We start from the raw sequence: 22,976 nt of genomic DNA, 5'->3' as shown, positions 1-22,976 counted from the left end.
ATTGGTCTTTTTTCTTTCCTCGTACGGGGTTTCCTTCTCGATTTTTTCGACCATTTTATTATTATTTATATATTTATTATCATTCGTCGCCCTCGCTATTTTGATTTTCGATGTCGATTGCGGAATTATGTTTTGCTTCAGGTCATTCAGATGTATATGTCGACAATATTTACTCTGAGCATCTCGCAGGTCGTATATGGGCGAGATTATTTTTCGCACCTCGTAGGGTCCGATAAATTTAGAGACCAGCTTGGCATTATATCCGGCGCTTCTTTGAGAGAGGATGTGATTGCGTTTTCAAATCCAGTCTCCGATTTTCGGTTACCAGCCTTTTTTTCGTAAATTATAATGGTGTTCCTAGTGTTGGAATGGGCTAAATTTATTCTTACTACCTCGTATGCATCTCGTAATTGCGATGCACGGTATCTACGTGTTCGATTGCGGTCGTCCAATCAAGTCCATCGAGAGCGCGGCAAGTTCGCGGCCGTGATTTAAAAAGGCGGGTATATACTCTGTGGCGTCGTGAACGACCACGTATATACTCTGTGGCGTCGTGAACGGCATTAGGCGAGCTGCAATGCATTTATATGGTTGTCCCAGTTGCGATGATTCTTTCCGATATACTGTGAAACCATTATTTTCACAGATTTATAGGTTCCACCGGGTTGCAATGTGGAGAATAGGCGGACGTAAATTTCTGTCTGGATATTAAATTTTTTGCAGAGTTCAGTCAGTGAAGTGGATTTTAATTGCGTACCGTTATCCGAAAGTATTTTCTCAGGACAACTGTGCCGAAAAATAATTGCATTGGCAATATTTCGAGTGATTGCTTCGGCTGTGGCTCGACGCATTTCTAGTCACTTTGTAAAATGGTCTTGCATGGTAAACAGCCATCGGTGTTCATTCGTGGATTTTGGGAGTGGTCCGACGATGTCTATGTTCACCTGTTGCCACGATCTGTTCACCTCGGTTGTGTGTAGAAGTCCCGGCGGTCTCATTTGCGTAACTTTGTATTGATTGCATATCGTACAATTTGTAGAAAAGTAATAAATAACACTAATTTTGATAAATATACCGATAAGGGAAGTCTGCCCCAATGACTTTGATCTTGATATATCAAGGTCATCGCCCTGAACAACATTCAAAATGTTTTAGCCATTAGTTGCTCGCTTTTTATTAAAAAGTTATTAACAAGAAAGTATTAAAAATATAATAACCTATATGAGTGGTAGAAGCACAATTGCTAATATATATATATATAAAATATTATAAATCCATATGGAACTTTGCTTCATGTTGAAAAGTGTATATGTGTATAGAGACGGTATGTTCCGCCCTTCCCCTTACGAGAGGCTCCACTACCGAAAAATCTAACCTAACCCAATCTATCACAGTGATAGTTAAATATTACGATAATGACGTGATACACAATGATATTACGGGTTGGGACAGATTTTTTGGAATAGGGGTGGTAGGAATTCTGCCCTTCCATGTTCTGTACTTACTCTAATAACACAAGGACGTCTTTAGGATTTTCTATTAGATGAGCCGGATATCCTGAGAACTATCTATTATGATCCTGAAACAGGACGTCTTGTGGACTAGCAAATGAGCGCCTCATTACATCCTCGAGACGTCCTCAGGATGTTCTCCATTCAGCTTCAGGCTATCCTGAGAACTTTCTTAAGACGACTTTAGGATGACTTCAGGATGATCTTAGGGATATCCTGAAAATGATCACGTTCCAATATTGATTGCTAGTACTGAAAATCTTTAATATACGTGACATCCTTTACGAAAAATAAGTGAAAAGAAATAAAAAATGAAAAAAAAGAAAAAGTGATGAAATCTTTTATCTTGTATCACTACATATTTCTAAAATCCATCCATTTGGAGATCCTGTTCGATGCCGCTTAATCTCTGTATTGAGGTGAAACCTGTTACTGAAATGATGAAATAAATAATTACAGGGTTTTGGCTTAAAATATAATAAATCTGATTAATGAATGTTACTATATTGTCATATAAATAGTCTCAATTTTAAAATCTCGATTGCACATGTAATCTTGTAGCTAATTTAATTATATATATGTATAGAGCTATGAATTTATATATCTATTATGTTTAATGAGAACCATTTTCCTTTTGAAAATTGTTGTATATATTTTGATTACTTGTTTATGAATTTAATAATTGTGTATGGGAAATATTTTTCTTATTTATATATTATAGTTAATTAAGAAAGATAGTAATTAAGAATATTTCATTATTTATTCATTAAAAATGTCTAAAAAATAATTAATTAATTGACGATTAAATGACGATATATTTATGGCGATATATTTCGTGACAAATGTTTATTTTATGACATTTATTTATGTCATTATTTAATACACTGACGAATGACGAAAAATGACCTTAAATCATCATCATAATGACATTATTTTGCTATTTAGGCCAAAATATGCTATTTAGGCCAAAAAAATAAATATTTCAAATTTATAAATACTTTATTCAATAATATTATTATTAAGCGGATAAATATCTTTCATAATTTGAAAAAAATTTCCTTCAATTCAAATGACCTTAAATCATCATTATAATGACGCTATTTTGCTATTTAGGCCAAAATATGCTATTTAAGCCAAAAAAATAAATATTTCAAATTTATAAATACTTTATTCAATAATATTATTATTAAGCGGATAAATATCTTTCATAATTTGAAAAAAATTTCCTTCAATTTTATTTTTGAAAAAATAAATTCTTTTAAACAAAAATTCAGTAAGATAATATTTATAATGTTTTTCGCTAATTCAATAACAAAGGATTGCACTACGCATACAAAATTTTCCGTATACCCTAATAGCACAAGACGTACTCAGGATGATTCTGTATTGGATGTCACCGGAGCCTTCTTTCATCATTGGTATATATATCAAAATTAGTATTATTTATTATTTTTTTTATTATTTTACATTACCGCTAATATGTTCCTTCCAATGTGCGCGAGTTCATTATTATCAATTCTATGGATAAGGGCGATAAGACAGGACTACTGTAAAACCCTTCGATGTATACAATATGGTTGTGTGTGCAATGCATTGTGCGCAATACGATCGTGTGTGCAATGCGCTGTATATAATATGATCGTGTGTGCAATGTGTTGTGTGCAATATGCTGTGTGCAAACGAAGTCCTCTCGTTTTTAATTAAAAATCATTTAAAGCTGAAATTATAAATTTTTCGCATACTAATTAGTCAATTTTAAATAATACTTCCCGTTTAGACATTATAGTTTCAACATTTTTGTATACACTTTGTTTCTGTTTTAAAATATTCTACGTAATCTGTAAGTCAAAAGACATTCAATAATTTTGGCACACCTTATATAATTGAAACATAATATAAATTTATTACACATGAGATAAAATAAAATAATTGAATATAAAATAATATAAAATAAAGCAAAGCAAACATATAACTATATTATAAAATATATACGTTTAGTATTACAGTCAAGAAATACATACATACATACATATGTAGTGACAAAGATCATTTTTCAGCTGATGTTTTAGCATCAGTTTTTAGCTGCCACGTCCATTAGGAAGTTTGTTAAAAATAACAATATGTGAATTAGGACATAAGTAATTATTCTAAATTTACACCCCCCCCCACACACACCACACACACACACACACACACACACACACACACACACACACACACACCACACACACACACACACACACCACACACACACACACACACACCACACACACACACACACACACACACCACACACGCACACACACACCACACACACACACACCACACACACACACACACACACACACACACCACACACACACACACACACACACCACACACACACACACACACACACACACACACACCACACACACACACACACACACCACACACACACACACACACCACACACACACACACACCACACACACACACACACACACACCACACACACCACACACACACACACACACACCACACACACACACCACACACACACACACCACACACACACACACCACACACACACACACACCACACACACACACCACACACACACACACCACACACACACACACCACACACACACACACACCACACACACACACACCACACACACACACACACACACACACACACACACACACACACACACACACCACACACACACACACACACCACACACACACACCACACACACACACACACCACACACACACACACCACACACACACACACACCACACACACACACACCACACACACACACACACACACACACACACACACACACTCACTCACTCACCACACACACACACACACATTCACTGGTCACAAAATTAATGCATACAATTATACCAAAATTATATATGTATCAAATAAAAAATTTTAAATGAAGTTATTAAGTGCCTAAGATTTTGCTTCGCTAAATATTTGCCATTAATTATATTTTGTAATTTGGATAAAATTATATATAAATAAGTTATAAAGTTGTATATTCTATTATTTATATAGGATATACGAGAATATGATTCACAAGCATAAACGATCTTTGCCTAGAAATATCACATCAACTTTTTGCCTTCAGGAAACATCAAGAAACATTATAACATCCTTGTTGCATACTAATATCTAGTAGCAAGATAAATCTCTCGAAGTTATTTTTCGGCCGCTATTCAGATTCAAACGCTTAAAATTATGATAAAAAGGAATAATGATAAATTAAAATTAAAACAAAATTAATTTGACTAAAAATAAATTGTAATAATAATAAAATTATTAAAATAAAATAATTAAACATTTAATTAATAATTAAATAAGTTATTAAAATAAATTATTCAATTATATTCAATATCAGAATAAAATTGGTATATATTAATTTATAAATTAAAATTCAATTAAAATGAATTTTTTAAATTATAAATCTTTTATATTTTTTTAAATCATACATGATAGGGGAAAAGAAAACTCAACATATAAATACATAAAAGTTTCAGTAATGCGGCGATGTAATGATTTATTTAGCAAAAGTGGCAGATTTTTATTGGAAACACGTCGTAACTGGATATCGACAAGTGGCTCAGATTTTAAGTTGGGGTGGAAATAGAATTGAGAGCAGGGGTAGAGCAGCGAGAAAGCCATGAGATGAATTTTAATAAAAGACTGCTGATGTGTCCTGCAGTAAATTGCTTGATTTGCTTGATAAGCTTGATGTTGTCAAAAGTTCTTTTGCGCGGAAATAATTTAATAACAAATTTTACGAAATAATTATTTGTAATTTAATAATAGGTAATTTAATAAGATATAAAATTTTCTGATAATTAAATTATCTAAAAATTTTATATCTTATTTATTTGTAATGTAAAATTTATTATATTTTAAGTTAGAATTCATAAATTCTATTTTATTATTATATTATTAATTTTACAAATATATTTCTATATAAATATATTTCTATATAAATATTACAATATATTTTTTTTGTTTATTAATATATATTCATATATACAACTATAAACAGAATTGAAAGAATGGGTCTATGTAGGAAAATAACTGAAATAACATATTTTTCTCTCTTGTCACATTAGATAAGATTCTTCTCTTTCTTACGATATAAAACGGAGATCGAAGACCTTCATCGTCATATTAAAATGGCAAAACATCTACAAATTATGTTTTTATGATTTATCGGTTTTGGTTTCTTTTTCATCTTTTTGCTCTTATTTTTATTATTATTTCCAAGGGAGCAATATCCTGCTATAAAATTATATATAACATATAATGATTATTTTCGCAGAATATCTTGTCTTGACGAATTAATAATAAATAAAATTTTGGATGAGATATCAGTAATATATTTGTCTTTATTTATTTATATGATATAATTTTTATATCGTAATATATTATCATACATAATCAAAATTGTAATTAATGTATCTCAGAAAAGTGAATGACATTTTTCTTTAAATAATAATTTAATTTAAGTTTCTTAAAAATCACTTCTAATTTAAAATAAATTTTTTGGCAAAAATCTTTGTAGGAATAAAATAACTTTTGTAAACTTTATTTTTTTCTTATTATTTTAGCTAGATAGGATAATATAGATGTCACCTTAAATTCTCCGTAAAGTTATGCTAAGAAATTGTTAATTTAAAAGTTATTTTATATTATTGTAACATATTTTAACATGTAATATGAAATATAACATATAATAAAATATGATAATATGATAATATGATAATATAAGATATAACATAAAATATTCATTTTTCAATTATTTTCCACATAACAAAATTTGATTCTAGATATTTTATAAATGTCAGAGAACTTTTCAACATCCATAAGATATATTTAAAAATACATAAATATATATAGAACATTTAAATGTTTTTTTAATGATATCGTGGGATACCATTATTTGGATGTTTTACTATTGGGATGTTTTGACGCCATCAAATATGATGAAAAAGTTTAATGAATATTCTAAAACATTTTTTAGATTTTTGATTATATAAAACTTTTTAAATTATATTGTGAAAGAAATCATAAATTTATGATTGATTCTCTATTCTTTGTGTTACGTCCAGTGTTACCTTCTTCTTTTCTTTCCTCAAAAGCGTTGTTAATAACATTTTTTTCTTATATAAGAATTTGATTTCGATCTTTTATTGATAAGATAAGGGGACATGAAGCAAGAGAAAAAGAATTGTAACTATTATATTATATATATATATATATATATATATATAATAGTATATATATATATATATATAGTATATATATATAGTATATAATAGTATATATATATATAAAATATATATATATAAAATATAATAGTTACAATTTTATATATATATATATACGAGGGTAGTCTGAGAAGAAAAGTTTTGAGCCTTAACATGAAGATGACGTTACTCGTCAAAACCATTCTAGTACTACAATAGTATATGCTTTGAAAGACTTTTATGAAAATTTCAGCCATTTTGGTCGTTCAGTTGTTGTTTGACAGTCGTTTGTGTCAGTCGATATCAGTGTTTTTGTAAAAATGGAAAAAATTGAATATCGTGCCGTGATTAAATTCTTATATTTGAAAGGCAATACGCATGCGCAAATTAAAATCGAGTTGGACGCTGTTTACGGGGACTCTGCCCCATTATTTGCCACCGTAAAAAGATGGGCAGCTGAATTTAAACGTAGTCATACCAGCTTGGCTGATGATGAGCGTTCGGGACGGCCAAAAACTGCGATCACCGCTGATAACATCGAAAATGTTCACCAAATGGTACTGGACGATCGTCGAATCAAGGTTAGAGAGATAGCAAAGGCTATATATCGAAAGAATGCGTTTGTCATATATTGACTGAAAAATTGGATATGCGCAAGCTATCCGCGCGTTGAATGCCGCGCTTGCTCACTTTGGACCAAAAATGAATTCGAATGAACATTTCCAAGGCCCTGTTAGAGCGGTTCAAGCGAAACGAGTCAGATTTTTTGCGTCGATTCATAATTGTAGATGAAACTTGGATCCACCACTACACTCCAGAAACAAAAGAACAGTCAAAACAATGGAACTGGGAAGGTAATGGCGACTGTTTTTTGAGATAGTCACGGAATTGTGTATCGACTATCTTGAAAAAAGTAAAACAATAACGGGAGCATATTACACATCATTACTTGATAAGCTGAAGGCATAAATTGCAAAAAAACGGCCGCATTTGAAGAAGAAGAAAGTGCTGTTCCATCAAGACAACGCACCTGCTCACACTTCGGCGATCGCCATGGCCAAAATTTACGAACTGCACTTCGAATTGATTGACCACCCATCGTATTCACCAGATCTGGTCCCCAGCGACTTTTTCCTATTTCCTAGCTTAAAGTTTCGCTTGGAAGACAGAGATTTTCATCGAACAAGGAGGTCATCGCACACGCGAACGCTTATTTTGCGGAGCAAGACGCCAACTACTATTTGGAGGGGTTAAAGAGGTTAGAGTATTGATGGGAAAAGTGTATCGATTTAAAAGGAGATTATATTATTATAAAAATAAAACTATATTTGATTGAAAAAATACTTGTTTCTATGTTAGGCTCAAAACTTTTCAGACTACCCTCGTATATATAGGTGTACAAAAAAGTTCTGAGCTTTAGATTTCATACAACCGAAATAACAATTTAAATTTTATATATCTTCCCGCCCTTTTGCAGTTTTAAAGCGTTGACATTTGGCTTTCTAAAATGCCATACAGTTTGGCGTTTGATGCACATAACCTCAAAAATCAGTAGTGTTCACGATGGCAATAACAAAAGAGCATATTCAATTTTCCATCCACTTCGCGTTTCATCTGAAGAAAAATGCTGCTGAAGCCACTGCAATGATTTGTGCTGCATATGGAGAGAACGCTGTAAGTCATACTACATGTAAAAGATAGTATCAAAGACATTTCAGTCTTGAAGATGAACCGCATGCTGGACGCTCTCAAAAGATTGAAACGGACGAATTGTAAGCACTGCTGGATATAAATCTCTGCGCAAACTGAAAAGGAGCTTGCAGAACAGCTTGGTGTTACGCAGCAAACCATTTCCGTACGTTTACATACGATGGGAAAGGTTCAGAAGGAAGACAGATGGGTTCCGCATGAATTGTCAGAAGACAAAAATCGTCGGCGTGACACTGCACTCACTTTGCTTTCAAAGTTCCGGAAAAAAAATTTTCTGCACAAAATCATTACAGGCGACGAAAAGTGGATTCTTTATGACAACCCTAAACGTAGAAAATCATGGGTTGACCCTGGTCAACTTTCGACATCAACGCCAAAGCCCAATATCCACGCCAAGAAGGTTTTGCTCTGTATCTGGTGGGATTGGAAAGGTGTGTTGTATTACGAGTTGTTACAACCGGGTGAAACAATCACGGCAGACCGCTACCAACAAGAATTGACCAATTTGAGCGATTAGAAGAAAAGAGGCCATTTACTGGCCAAGGACGTCGTAAAATGGTCTTGCTTCATGACAATGCTCGGCCACATGTTGCGAAAGCGACTCAGGACCATATCTTTGCGTTAGACTGGGAACTTCTCCCGCACGCGGCGTATAGCCCAGACATGGCGCCTTCCGATTACGTGAGATTTGAAGAGATACGAAAATGCATTGATGACTTTATTGCTTCGAAGCCGATGAGCTTCTATCATCAAGGAATTCGCAAGCTACCCGAAAGATGGCAAAAGGTCGTTGATGCAAACGGGGAATATTTCGCTGATTAATATTTTTTTGTTTGTTTTTGAATAAAGATTGAATTAAAAAAAATAAAGCTCAGAACTTTTTTGTACACCTAATATATATATATATATATATTAACGTATTTATTTATTTATTTATTTATTTATAGACGTAATCTTATTTTTCTTCTCTATCTCTATTCTTTCGTCTCTACTCTCTATTCTTTCTATACATTCTTTGAAAATACAACACGTTGTGTTGTGACAAACATTTTTTGAAGAGACGGAAGAGACCACCACCTTCTCGCCGTTGAGCAACAATATATACGTAATCTATTAATGAAACTGCAATAAAATTGCTACTACAATAATAATACTTTCCTTTATTACATTTAAAACGTCTCTAACTCGGGTATGTCGTGTTTCGCGGGATAGCGTCGGTCGGATATGGTCAGGATTGTCGAAGAGAAATAAAATATCGAGTTTTTATCTTATATATCAAGGTCTATATTTACAGTTTGACTGAGATTTTTGGTATGTACAATATTTACAAGAAGTTGTCTGGTTCGCCTTTGGGTCTGTGAAAAGCGGCGCGGGTTCGTACAATCGATTCGGCTCGCGGTCGATTTCGTGAATTCGGCGCGTTCACGGTAGGCGCGGCGCGGGCGCGACGGTACGAGGGGTCTTCGGCGCGCTTGTTATGACGGATCAGCTGTTTCGTCGTGCGTACCGTCTGTCTGAGGTTTGTGCTGTGGTCTTCGAAATACAGGAAGCTCCCTGCTTCTTGACTGTCAGCGGTGGAAGATGCGTACAAGGGCTTGCTTTTAGAGCCCAGATTGAGAAGCTCCTCAATCTGTGAAAAAGCTTGTGCGCTGTGGATGAAAGGAGCGATCGGCCAGAAGCTCCTGGCGCGATAGGGAGCACCCTAGATCGCTTCGTGTTGGATAGGACTGGAAGTGTCGAGAGCAGTACTGGAGAGCAGTCTTACTGTCTCGCCGATGGTAAGTCTCGATCATCCACCGGAGTCGCTTAATATACCCGAGTCGGCCGTCGGTCGGGAGTAGTCGGGTACGGGTCGGCCGAACTCGGGTCGGGGTAGTTCCGGGGGATGCTCTCGCCGGAATCTTCGCGATAATTCGCCGAACGCGCTCGATTATTTCGCGAAGATGTTCGGTGGCGCTGTCGGTAGCAGGGCCGGCGGTGGCCTAACCAGTGCGTGTTTATCCATGCACCGCGCACGTGAAGCCGTGTGATCTCCGTTTTGCTTCGTCCGATATGCGACATGATTTTACGACGGTGGGATCGCGGAAGGATCGCCGTGTCGATAACCCGACGGTTGATTGGTCGGGGCCACTTAAAATTATTATTAACATTGAGGGGGGTGAGTCGGGTGTCGTTACACATTTACCTTTTTACCTTTTTTTAAATGTTATTTATACGATTGCGATTGACGAAATAAAAAGTGTATTCACTGAATAGTTACAAAACAAATAACATTGAAGTTAATTTTTAATCATTTTCTGTTAAATCATTTTTAATCATTTTCTGTCTTAAAAATAAGTCATTTTCTTATATTGAAAATGAAGGTTTTTTTTTTGAAGAATGCGTACATATTAGCCAAGAATGGATTACTTCTTTATTTATTTACGCTCCTGCTTTTCATCATTTTCTAATACATTTATATTTACTTTAAATATTTATTCATTGGAAAATATATAACCATATTTGTCTTATTAATTAATAATTACATTTATTTTATTAAATTTGTAATTACATTTTTTTAATAAATAAAGAAGGGATATATATATATATCCCTTCTTTATTTATTAAAAAAATTAATGTAATTAATTATATATATATATATTGTTACGCGGCGATCTCTTCTCATGCATTCTTTCACGCCGCGCGCACACACGATTCGAAGGAAACCGTGCTCGGTAATGAACAACACTTTTTTTTACAAAACACGTAGGCTTTATTTTAAACAGAGCAACTACAGAAATTCAACGGACACATGTCCGTTTGCCTCGTTCGACATAAACAACACTTGCCCCGGAGAGCACTTCGCTTTTTCTCCAACGGGGGCTTCAGAAGACTCGCGCGGGCATAAAAAATATATATATATTTTTTTGTTTGTTTTTGAATAAAGATTGAATTTTACAAAAAAAAGCTCAGAACTTTTTTGTACACCTAATATATATATATATATATTAGGTGTACAAAAAAGTTCTGAGCTTTTTTTTGTAAAATTCAATCTTTATTCAAAAACAAACAAAAAAATATTAATCAGCGAAATATTCCCCGTTTGCATCAACGACCTTTTGTCATCTTTAAGATAGCTTGCGAATTCCTTGGCGATAGAAGCTCATCGGCTTCGAAGCGATAAAGTCATCAATGCATTTTCGTATCTCTTCAAATCTCACGAAATGTGTATCAGCCAAATGATGCTGCAGCGACCGGAATAGGTAGAAATCGGAAGGCGCCATGTCTGGGCTATACGCCGCGTGCGGGAGAAGTCCCCAGCCTAACGCAAAGATATGGTCCTGAGTCGCTTTCGCAACATGTGGCCGAGCATTGTCATGAAGCAAGATTACTTTACGACGTCCTTGGCCAGTAAATGGCCTCTTTTCTTCTAATGCATCGCTTAAATTGGTCAATTGTTATTGGTAGCGGTCTGCCGTGATTGTTTCACCTGGTTGTAACAACTCGTAATACACTTTTCCAATCCCACTAGATACAGAGCAAAACCTTCTTGGCGTGGATATTGGGCTTTGGCGTTGATGTCGAAGGTTGACCAGGGTCAACCCATGATTTTCTACGTTTAGGGTTATCATAAAGAATCCACTTTTCATCGCCTGTAATGATTTTGTGAAGAAAATCTTTTTTCCGGAACTTTGAAAGCAAAGTGAGTGCAGTGTCATGCCGACGATTTTTGTTGTCTTCGGACAATTCATGCGGAACCCATCTGCCTTCCTTCTGAACCTTTCCCATTGTATGTAAACGTACGGAAATGGTTTGCTGTGTAACGCCAAGCTGTTCTGCGAGCTCCTTTCCAATTTGCGCAGAGTTTATATCCAGCAGTGCTTGCAATTCGTCCGTTTCAATCTTTTGAGGGCGTTTAGCACGCGGTTCATTTTCAAGACTGAAATCTCCTTGGCGAAATTTTTGATACTATCTTTTACATGTAGTATGACTTACAGTGTTCTCTCCATATGCAGCACAAATCATTGCAGTGGCTTCAGCAGCATTTTTCTTCAGATGAAACGCGAAGTGGATGGAAAATCGAATATGCTCTTTTGTTATTGCCATCGTGAACACTACTGATTTTTGAGCTTATGTGCATCAAACGCCAAACCGTATGGCATGTTAGAAGGCCAAATGTCAACGCTTTAAAACCACAAAAGGGTGGGAAGATATATAAAATTTAAATTGTTATTTCGGTTGTATGAAATCTAAAGCTCAGAACTTTTTTATACACCTAATATATATATATATATATATAAATATATAAAATTGTAATTATCATATTAAACAATAAATCTTGCATTTATTTATAACAATCAAATAATTTCATAAATTTTCCATTTTCCTTATTTCGACTAGGCAGCACCAAGTGTTTTTACATAAAAATGTAAAAATCAGGTAGGCGAACGCTTTCTCCCCGCGCACTCTTATTTGTGCAACTTTAATATTTAATAACTCGAAAATTATTGCGAATATCGCAAAATGGTATAAGACATTTTCGCTTATCTTGCTTCCGTTTACCTTCTCACGAGCGGTGTTACACATGCTGCGGGACATCCTGTATATATATATATATATATATAATCGCCTGCGTCGGACGGTGAGTTGTGCCGTCCCTGCCTACCTTCCGTACGCGTCTCGTTATTCCCTTTTTTCTTTTATAATTTAAAATGTAAGCGTCGGACAAAATTTTCGTAGAGGAAAAATCGTCTCAGAATTAATTCAAGAGTACGTCCTTGCAAGAACACGGAGTTGTTCTGAATCATCCTGTATATATACGTACATACATATATACATATATATATATATATATATATATATATATATATGTATATAATATATACATACGTATATCACACACACACACACACACACACACACACACACACACACGCACACACGCACACACACACACGCACACGCACACACACACACACACACACGCACGCACGCACGCACGCACGCACGCACGCACGCACGCACGCACGCACGCACGCACGCACGCACACACACACACACACACACACACACACATACACCGGGTGTAACTTAAATAGCGCTCATTAATTATACAGCATTATTTCTTCTAAAACTGAGTTGAAAAATTCTGAATCATTTTTCATTATAATACTTAATGAAATAGTAATTATTGAATAAAATTAATCAGCGTTGGCCTTTAGATAGGCGTACGTCAGTGAGCCATACGCCTTGTAGTGTGCGTGAGTGCATATATAATTTATATAAATTATACAGTGCCCATTTTAAATAACGCAATTTAATATCTTTTGAACAATGCATTTAAAAAAAAATGTTTTATATAAAAGTTACAGGATTTCAAGAGACTCATATGATTACGGTATTGATTTATTCATAGATGACGCTACTGTCGAGATTTTTTAAATGGAGTTATATATTTTTTGTAGCATGATTACCTTAGTTAATCTGGATAAGAAAAGGTACAACATGTGAAAAAAATCAATAATTTACCAGGCATTTTATACTTTATTCTAACATATTCCGACATAAAATATTGCATAAACTATTCATTTTTTAATAATTTATCTTAATCCTTTTTTGTATAATGCAAAATGAAGCAAATCAAATGGTGTAGAGAATAATTTATTAACGAGATATTTTATATTATATGTCACAAATGCTAGACTGAAACATAAAATATCTCGTAAATCATTAACTTTTTGACATTTGTACTAATACCTTTGTAACGATACGCCTTCCGCGCACCGTTTTAGTTGTAAGTGCGTTCGGGCGCCGCAAAACCGAACAAACTGATCATTGCGCGCGCAAAAACACGCGTCCGCCACGTGCGCGCCAAGCACCGCCGACGACCCTCAATATTTTGCAACCTGCAAAATAACCCACAGTGGTATATAAATCCGGCCGATTCTCGCTAAAGAGACCACACCGATCCAATCCTCCGATCTGTTTTCATCTCCGACTGAATAACCGAGACCAAGCTGATCTCCGCCGAGCACTAGGTATCATCCTTTGTAAAAGTGAAAAAATCGGGACAGAGCATTCTCAGTCCCCGACAAGCATACTTGTCTCTCGTGTAAAATTCAAAGACAGGAGCGAGTATTCTCACTTCTGACATTCGAAAGCGCATCCATCATGCGGCAAACGCGTCGTGCATCACGAGCGCCGCCGACGAACCGCCACTCAACTAATCGCGCACCTACGCGACCGTTAAACCCCGCCGTAAATTAATCACTCGCCCCGATGCACGCACCTCACGCACACCGCACACTTCACGAACACACGAGACACCGATAGACGAAACTATCGCACATACCAACAGCGTGCTGAGCGAATCTATTCCTATTATGTATATACATATTCATACTTCCACTTTAAATAAATACTTATTTATCCAACTTCTGAGTCAAATAATTTTATTAACTTTCGAACCCGGTAAACCGACGACCACGTCCACGCACCTGAACTCGCACGACACCGCATGGCAAGGACGGACCGTTATACTTTTTTATCCAGAATAATTAAAAGAAATTACAATAAGAAAAATAGATCTCATTTAAAATAGCAATAAAAAATCTCGAATGGCGAGAGAATAAATCAATATTGTAATTGCATGATCTCCTTGAAATCCTACAATTTTTATATTTGTTTTAAATGCAAAAAGTAATAAGTAATTAAAAGATGTTTAAATGCATTATTTAAAATAGAATAGTATGTATATTGTTTTTAAATTTTACTAATTTTTTAATATTTTTCTAATATTCTTTATGAAAAATAGAAAGAATAGAAAACTTAATTTATTTATGTCAAATTCAATTTAAGTGTGATTAAAATATATGAAGTTTGAAAATGAAACAAAGATTTGATTGTACATATAATACAAATCGTTGACTTGCTTAAATATGCTTAAATATGCTATTTATATTGCTTAAATATGCTATTTATATTGTTTCAGTGTCGAATTCTACAAATTTAGTGTATTTTATAGTTTAAAACAGAAATTTCAAACATCTGTTATAATATAATATTATAATGACTATTATATTATGCGACTCTAATCGCATTAACATTCGTGATCAATTTCAAAAACATTTTGATTTTGTTTTATTACTATGTAGCAGAGAAATATAAAAATTTTTCAGATATACGAATTATTACTACAAAAGTGCTTCATTTATTAGCAACTACTATTAGCATTTAAACATTATTAATATTATATCAAAATACTTTATATTTACAATTAAATATATTTAAAATGTACACACACGTTGTATGGTAAAAATATATCGTATTCGTAAATTTTAAACTGATGTTATTATACATATATATATATATATATATATATATATATATATATATATATATATGTATATATGTATGTACGTATATATACAGGATGATTCAGAACAACTCCGTGTTCTTGCAAGGACGTACTCTTGAATTAATTCTGAGACGATTTTTCCTCTACGAAAATTTTGTCCGACGCTTACATTTTAAATTATAAAAGAAAAAAGGGAATAACGAGACGCGTACGGAAGGTAGGCAGGGACGGCACAACTCACCGTCCGACGCAGGCGATTATATATATATATATATATATACAGGATGTCCCGCAGCATGTGTAACACCGCTCGTGAGAAGGTAAACGGAAGCAAGATAAGCGAAAATGTCTTATACCATTTTGCGATATTCGCAATAATTTTCGAGTTATTAAATATTAAAGTTGCACAAATAAGAGTGCGCGGGGAGAAAGCGTTCGCCTACCTGATTTTTACATTTTTATGTAAAAACACTTGGTGCTGCCTAGTCGAAATAAGGAAAATGGAAAATTTATGAAATTATTTGATTGTTATAAATAAATGCAAGATTTATTGTTTAATATGATAATTACAATTTTATATATTTATATATATATATATATATATTAGGTGTATAAAAAAGTTCTGAGCTTTAGATTTCATACAACCGAAATAACAATTTAAATTTTATATATCTTCCCACCCTTTTGTGGTTTTAAAGCGTTGACATTTGGCCTTCTAACATGCCATACGGTTTGGCGTTTGATGCACATAAGCTCAAAAATCAGTAGTGTTCACGATGGCAATAACAAAAGAGCATATTCGATTTTCCATCCACTTCGCGTTTCATCTGAAGAAAAATGCTGCTGAAGCCACTGCAATGATTTGTGCTGCATATGGAGAGAACACTGTAAGTCATACTACATGTAAAAGATAGTATCAAAAATTTCGCCAAGGAGATTTCAGTCTTGAAAATGAACCGCGTGCTAAACGCCCTCAAAAGATTGAAACGGACGAATTGCAAGCACTGCTGGATATAAACTCTGCGCAAATTGGAAAGGAGCTCGCAGAACAGCTTGGCGTTACACAGCAAACCATTTCCGTACGTTTACATACAATGGGAAAGGTTCAGAAGGAAGGCAGATGGGTTCCGCATGAATTGTCCGAAGACAACAAAAATCGTCGGCATGACACTGCACTCACTTTGCTTTCAAAGTTCCGGAAAAAAGATTTTCTGCACAAAATCATTACAGGCGATGAAAAGTGGATTCTTTATGATAACCCTAAACGTAGAAAATCATGGGTTGACCCTGGTCAACCTTCGACATCAACGCCAAAGCCCAATATCCACGCCAAGAAGGTTTTGCTCTGTATCTAGTGGGATTGGAAAAGTGTGTTGTATTACGAGTTGTTACAACCAGGTGAAACAATCACGGCAGACCGCTACCAATAATAATTGACCAATTTAAGCGATGCATTAGAAGAAAAGAGGCCATTTACTGGCCAAGGACGTCGTAAAGTAATCTTGCTTTATGACAATGCTCGGCCACATGTTGCGAAAGCGACTCAGGACCATATCTTTGCGTTAGGCTGGGGACTTCTCCCGCACGCGGCGTATAGCCCAGACATGGCGCCTTCCGATTTCTACCTATTCCGGTCGCTGCAGCATCATTTGGCTGATACACATTTCGTGAGATTTGAAGAGATACGAAAATGCATTGATGACTTTATCGCTTCGAAGCCGATGAGCTTCTATCGTCAAGGAATTCGCAAGCTATCTGAAAGATGACAAAAGGTCGTTGATGCAAACGGGGAATATTTCGCTGATTAATATTTTTTTGTTTGTTTTTGAATAAAGATTGAATTTTACAAAAAAAAGCTCAGAACTTTTTGTACACCTAATATATATATATATATATATATATATATATATATGTGTGTATATATATATTTATTTATTTATTTATGTTTTTACATAAAAAATTTTTTATCAAGTACATTACATTTAATAAAAATATTATTCTAATACAGGAAGAAGAATCGAAATTAAGTAAGCCTGCATTGTATGCCAGTTACAAAATTGCTCATCTTATTGCACGTGAATCACGTCCATTTAGCATTGGTCCATTTGTCAAACAATGTTTAGAAATTGCCGCAGAAACAATTTATTCTAATGATATTAATAAATTTAAATCAATTAGTTTCTCTTCTCGAACTGTAGTACGTCGCATTGAAAAATTAGCTGAAGATCTCGAGCGACAATTGGTACTAAAAGCAAACAATTTTATTGCTTTTTCATTAGCTCTCTACGAGAGTACTGATATCGTTGATACTGCACAATTGGCAATTTTTATTCGTAGTGTGGATAGCAACCTTTCTATTACTGAAAAACTTTTAAATATAATACCTCTGAAAGGTACTACGACTGGAGAAGATATATTGTTTAGCGTTGAAGAAGCAATAGAAAACATAAATCTATCTTGGGATAAATTAACTTCAGTTGCTACTGATGGTGCTGCAACAATGATTGGAAACAATATGGGCTTCGTAGGACGTTTAAAGTCTAAACTAGCTCAATCAAAACAAAAAATACATTCGAGCCATTGTATCATCTATCAAGAGGCATTATGTGCAAAATCTTTAAAGTATGACGAAGTAATGAAAATTGTAATCAAAGTTGTAAATTTTATTAGAACTATTGGATTGAATCATCGTCAATTTCACGAATTTTTATCTTCTTTAGAGTCAGATTATATCGATATCTCCTATTTTTGCGAAACACGATGGCTTAGTTGAGGTAAAACTTTTCAGCGTTTCTTTCATTTACGCGAAGAAATAATTATATTTTTAGAAATAAAAGATAAGTCTGTGCCTGAACTATCACAGCCTTCCTGGATTGCCAATCTCGTCTTTCTTGCGGATATCACTAATCATTTAAATACATTAACTTACTCTCTACAAGGCAAAGATAAATTAATTATTCATATGTTTGATCAAATTAGATCTTTTAAAATGAAACTTAATTTATGGATCAATCAATTTCAATCTCGACAGTTGTTGCATTTTTCAAATTTATTGTCTGTTGCCATGCACATTCAAGATAAGCAATATGAAGAATATATAAATTCACTTCAATTACATAATGAATTCGATTGTCAGTTTAGGGAAATGCATGTTTTAGAAGAAGATTTACTTATTTTTATGACACCTTTTACTGTTGATATTAATATTGTTCCCGCAGATATACAATTAGAATTAATAGATTTAAAATATGACACTGCTCTTAAAAATTTTGATACAATTACTGACATCATACAATTTTATTCATATATATCTCAAGAACGTTTTCCTCGACTACATGCTCGTGCTGCAAAACTAATGAGTATGTTCTACATATTTATGTGAACAATTATTTTCTATTATGAAATTAAATAAATCGCGATTACGCGAACAGTTAACAGATTCACATTTAAATGCAATAATTCATTTAAGTTGTGTCAAAACACCTGATATATCGTATATAATATCGGAAAACTGAATATGAATCAAATATTAATTAAATGTTATAAGAGTTATTTAATATTATTGTAAGAATGGTTTATTTAAAATATAGATAGTTACTAATTTATGCTAATTCTGGGTCTGAATTTGTGCAACACAATATTTTTTTACTCCTTGAATAGCACGTTCAACGAACAGACGTTCCTGCTATCCCCTCTCCTCACTTTATTGCTAATAGCATATTGTCTAGCCGCCTAACGCTAGCCCTAACGCGCTCGACTATTGCCCGCGGGCATTGAGCGCAACTCACTATCTGACGCGGGCGATTACGTGAGGCACTCAGCTGATACTTACACGCGAATATTGGTACATGCAACATATGCATGTCTTACATCTTCAAAAACTAAGCTTTTGATAAAAATTTGGTAGAGAAAAAAATCATCTTAGAATCGACTCAAGAATATGACATTTTAAGGACAAACGGTTGTTCTGAATCACCCTGTATATAATAAATCATATACATACCATTACACACAGACACACACACACACACACACACACACACACACACACACACACACACACACACCACACCACACCACACCACACCACACACACACACACACCACACCCCACACACACACACACCACACCCCACACACACACACACACACACACACACACACACATACACACCACACACCACACCACACCCCACACACACACACACACACACACCACACCCCACACACACACACCACACCCCACACACACACACACACACACACACACACACACACACACACACACACACACACATATGAAATTTATGTACATGATTAAATAAACATATATTATATGTTTCAAAAACATGTAATGTTGAAACATTATTTTTTTTTTAGGAGAAATAGTACAACTCTGGAGAAATTTCATCTACAAATTTCAAGATTAGAATTATATTCTAAAGACTCGAAGTATGTAGATCAATTGCTTCACGAAATGGCGATTAAGACTATTCTTCACGTTGGTAAGTAAAATAATATAATCATCAATTAATTACAATTTTATAATTCTTAAATATATTTTTCATAAATTTTTCATAATTTTTTCATTTAGAAATTTATTCCTAATTAAAGCAATATTTATTTTTCATTCACACTTTATAAATTTTTTTATTTAATAGAAATAGCAAGAAAATCTTCAGAAATAATAATGACAAATTAAAACAAAAGAAAATGAAGAAATGAAGAACAAAAATTGACATATAAAATTTTGACTAAAATTATTAAAATGTTATTATTATCGTAAGTGTATGCGTGTGCGTGTGCGTGTAGCATGCATGCGCGCGCGCATGGTGTGTGTGTGTGTGTGTGTGTGTGTGTGTGTGTGTGTGTGTGTGTGTGTAAACGCGTGTGCGTTACGTATATAGAATGAATAATAAAAATGCACACATATATTTAATTGACTAGTGATAAATAATTAAATGATGAATAATAGTTTATTTTAACTATTCTACCTATTTTTGTTAAAATCAATCAACAAAAAAAAATATAATAATGCATCAAAATACAGTAACTACCAATATAACTTCTATTCTTCTCCTAATTCTGTTTTTCCGCATTCTGCTTTTCCACTGTTAGTATAAAGCATCATAATGAGCATATTCGCTTGTAGCAACAACGCATATAAACATTTGTAATACTTAAGCATTAATAAATTATGAATGAAATAATTATTGAACTATCAAAATATATTTTATTATAAGATTATTAAATTATATAAAATTACGTAAATTTAAAAAATAATATATAAAAGAAGATATTCATATATAAATATGAAGATAAATATAAATTATAATATATATAAATATAAATAATAACTTTAATATAATATATCTTATTATTTAATCTGTGCTGATTAATTATAAACTTTTGTGATATATCTTAATTATAAAAATTATTAATAGCTTCATGTTTGTATTTGTTCACTAGTATATATAACAATGCGGCAATTGTTCAGCAAACCTAGTTTTATTTTTCACCAGATATATCGATCTTGTAGTTCTGACTGTGCCAATCTCGTGAATATTGTATATTTAATTCAGATCGCAGACGACGGATGCTTTATTATTTGATCACGGCGAATTATCATTGCTGAAGGAATTATTGATTCGCTTTACTTCTTTGTCACATAGATATTATAACTACAAAATCTATTTTTATTATAATTACATAATATTTTATAAACGCAATTATATTTATGTTATTTATATTCGTGATTGATTTAACTCAATATTCTATGTATAATGGTATTAGAATAAATTTCACAAAAAATGAATTTTTCTTATTTTAAAGATATTTTATATTAAAGTAAAATATATAATAATTAAATATAATGTATCTTGTAAATTATTAAACATTGAATTTGTACTTTTATATACAGATTAAATAATAATACTACAGAAAAAATGGAACTACATGGAATAATGATGAGAAGATTTTGTTTAGAAAAACTTCAATGAGAATATATAAAAAAGGCATATAAAAATGTCTAATAAAAGATTTGCTATATACAATATAAAATACATGCATATGCGGTATATGCATATAAAACTTATTTTCTTAAAATTTCAATCTTTTATTTAAAATATATTAAAATTTAAAATATATTAATATATTAAAATATTAGTTTGTGCTGTATGCAATTCATCACATGTATTATATAATTAATAATTGCAATACTGATATTTATATATTATTCATTTATCTTTATATATACCATATACCATAAACTATCTATTAATTATTATTATCATGTTATATTATCATACGAATCTTTGTTTTGTTCGAGAAAATTTAATTAATGAATGTTATTTTCATAAATCAAATAAAGTTAAATAAAGACAATTTAAAGAGTTATTCATTGATTTGTTATAGTTCAAAAAGACGGCGGCACGCAGTTAAAATTGGTCATTGATTATGGTGATAATATGCAGGCATTGTTCAAACCAATGCGGTAAGTGTACATTGAAATATTAAAATGAACATTTTTGTATTTTATCTTTTTAAAATGTCCTTATCGATACATTGTTCCAACGATAATGTAATATATTTAATATGTGTATTAATAAAAATAAAAACATTAAATATAAAATAAGCAAAATAAAATATATAACAATAATAAAATTTATATAAATATTAACATATTAAAATTAAATATGGATATAAATATTGTACAACCAAGGAACATGTCTCCAAGGAGTAGTGTCTCGTATTGAGTATACTCTCAATGAAGTTTACATAGAATGGCGACGAAATGGTCGTCTATATGTGAACCACCGATATAAACAAAACACATTTTGATATATCAATAATTCACTCGATTGAGTTTCAAACATCTTTATCAATATTTGGAACTTAAAGTATGTCAAACATGTTCTTAATTTTCTTCTCCGTGCTTAATAATGAATATTATAAATGAAGATATCGTAACGCTAAGTTAAAATATAAGTTTAAATATGTACACACATTAGCGGGAATGGTGTTCCTCTGCGCTCGGCGCGCGACCGCTACACATACACACAAAGCGCTGATACGTGCTGATAACGTGGAGAAGATCGCAGAGTAAAGGGAAAGAATAATGGTGGCAATTCAATGTTGCATCCTTAACGCAAGA

General features: G+C 33.2%; 1 protein-coding gene across 11 annotated transcripts in view; it reads left to right on the top strand.

Annotated features, from left to right (window-relative positions):
- The window catches only part of LOC105423461 (extracellular serine/threonine protein CG31145), a 450,620-nt gene that overhangs the window by 135,333 nt on the left and 292,311 nt on the right, over nt 1-22,976 (top strand). For all 11 annotated transcript variants that reach the window (XM_089080651.1, XM_089080649.1, XM_089080650.1 and 8 more), the window contains 2 exons: nt 20,204-20,328; nt 22,238-22,316. In XM_089080651.1, coding sequence (XP_088936777.1) covers nt 20,204-20,328; nt 22,238-22,316 — 204 coding nt within the window. The remainder of the gene's footprint in view (nt 1-20,203; nt 20,329-22,237; nt 22,317-22,976) is intronic.

This window comes from Pogonomyrmex barbatus, unplaced genomic scaffold, assembly GCF_055798465.1.
Source record: "Pogonomyrmex barbatus isolate J1 unplaced genomic scaffold, ASM5579846v1 scaffold4, whole genome shotgun sequence".
Classification (NCBI taxonomy): Eukaryota; Metazoa; Arthropoda; class Insecta; order Hymenoptera; family Formicidae; genus Pogonomyrmex; species Pogonomyrmex barbatus.
The sequence above is the reverse complement of the archived record's forward strand: the minus strand, read 5'-3'. Positions and strand labels throughout refer to the sequence as shown.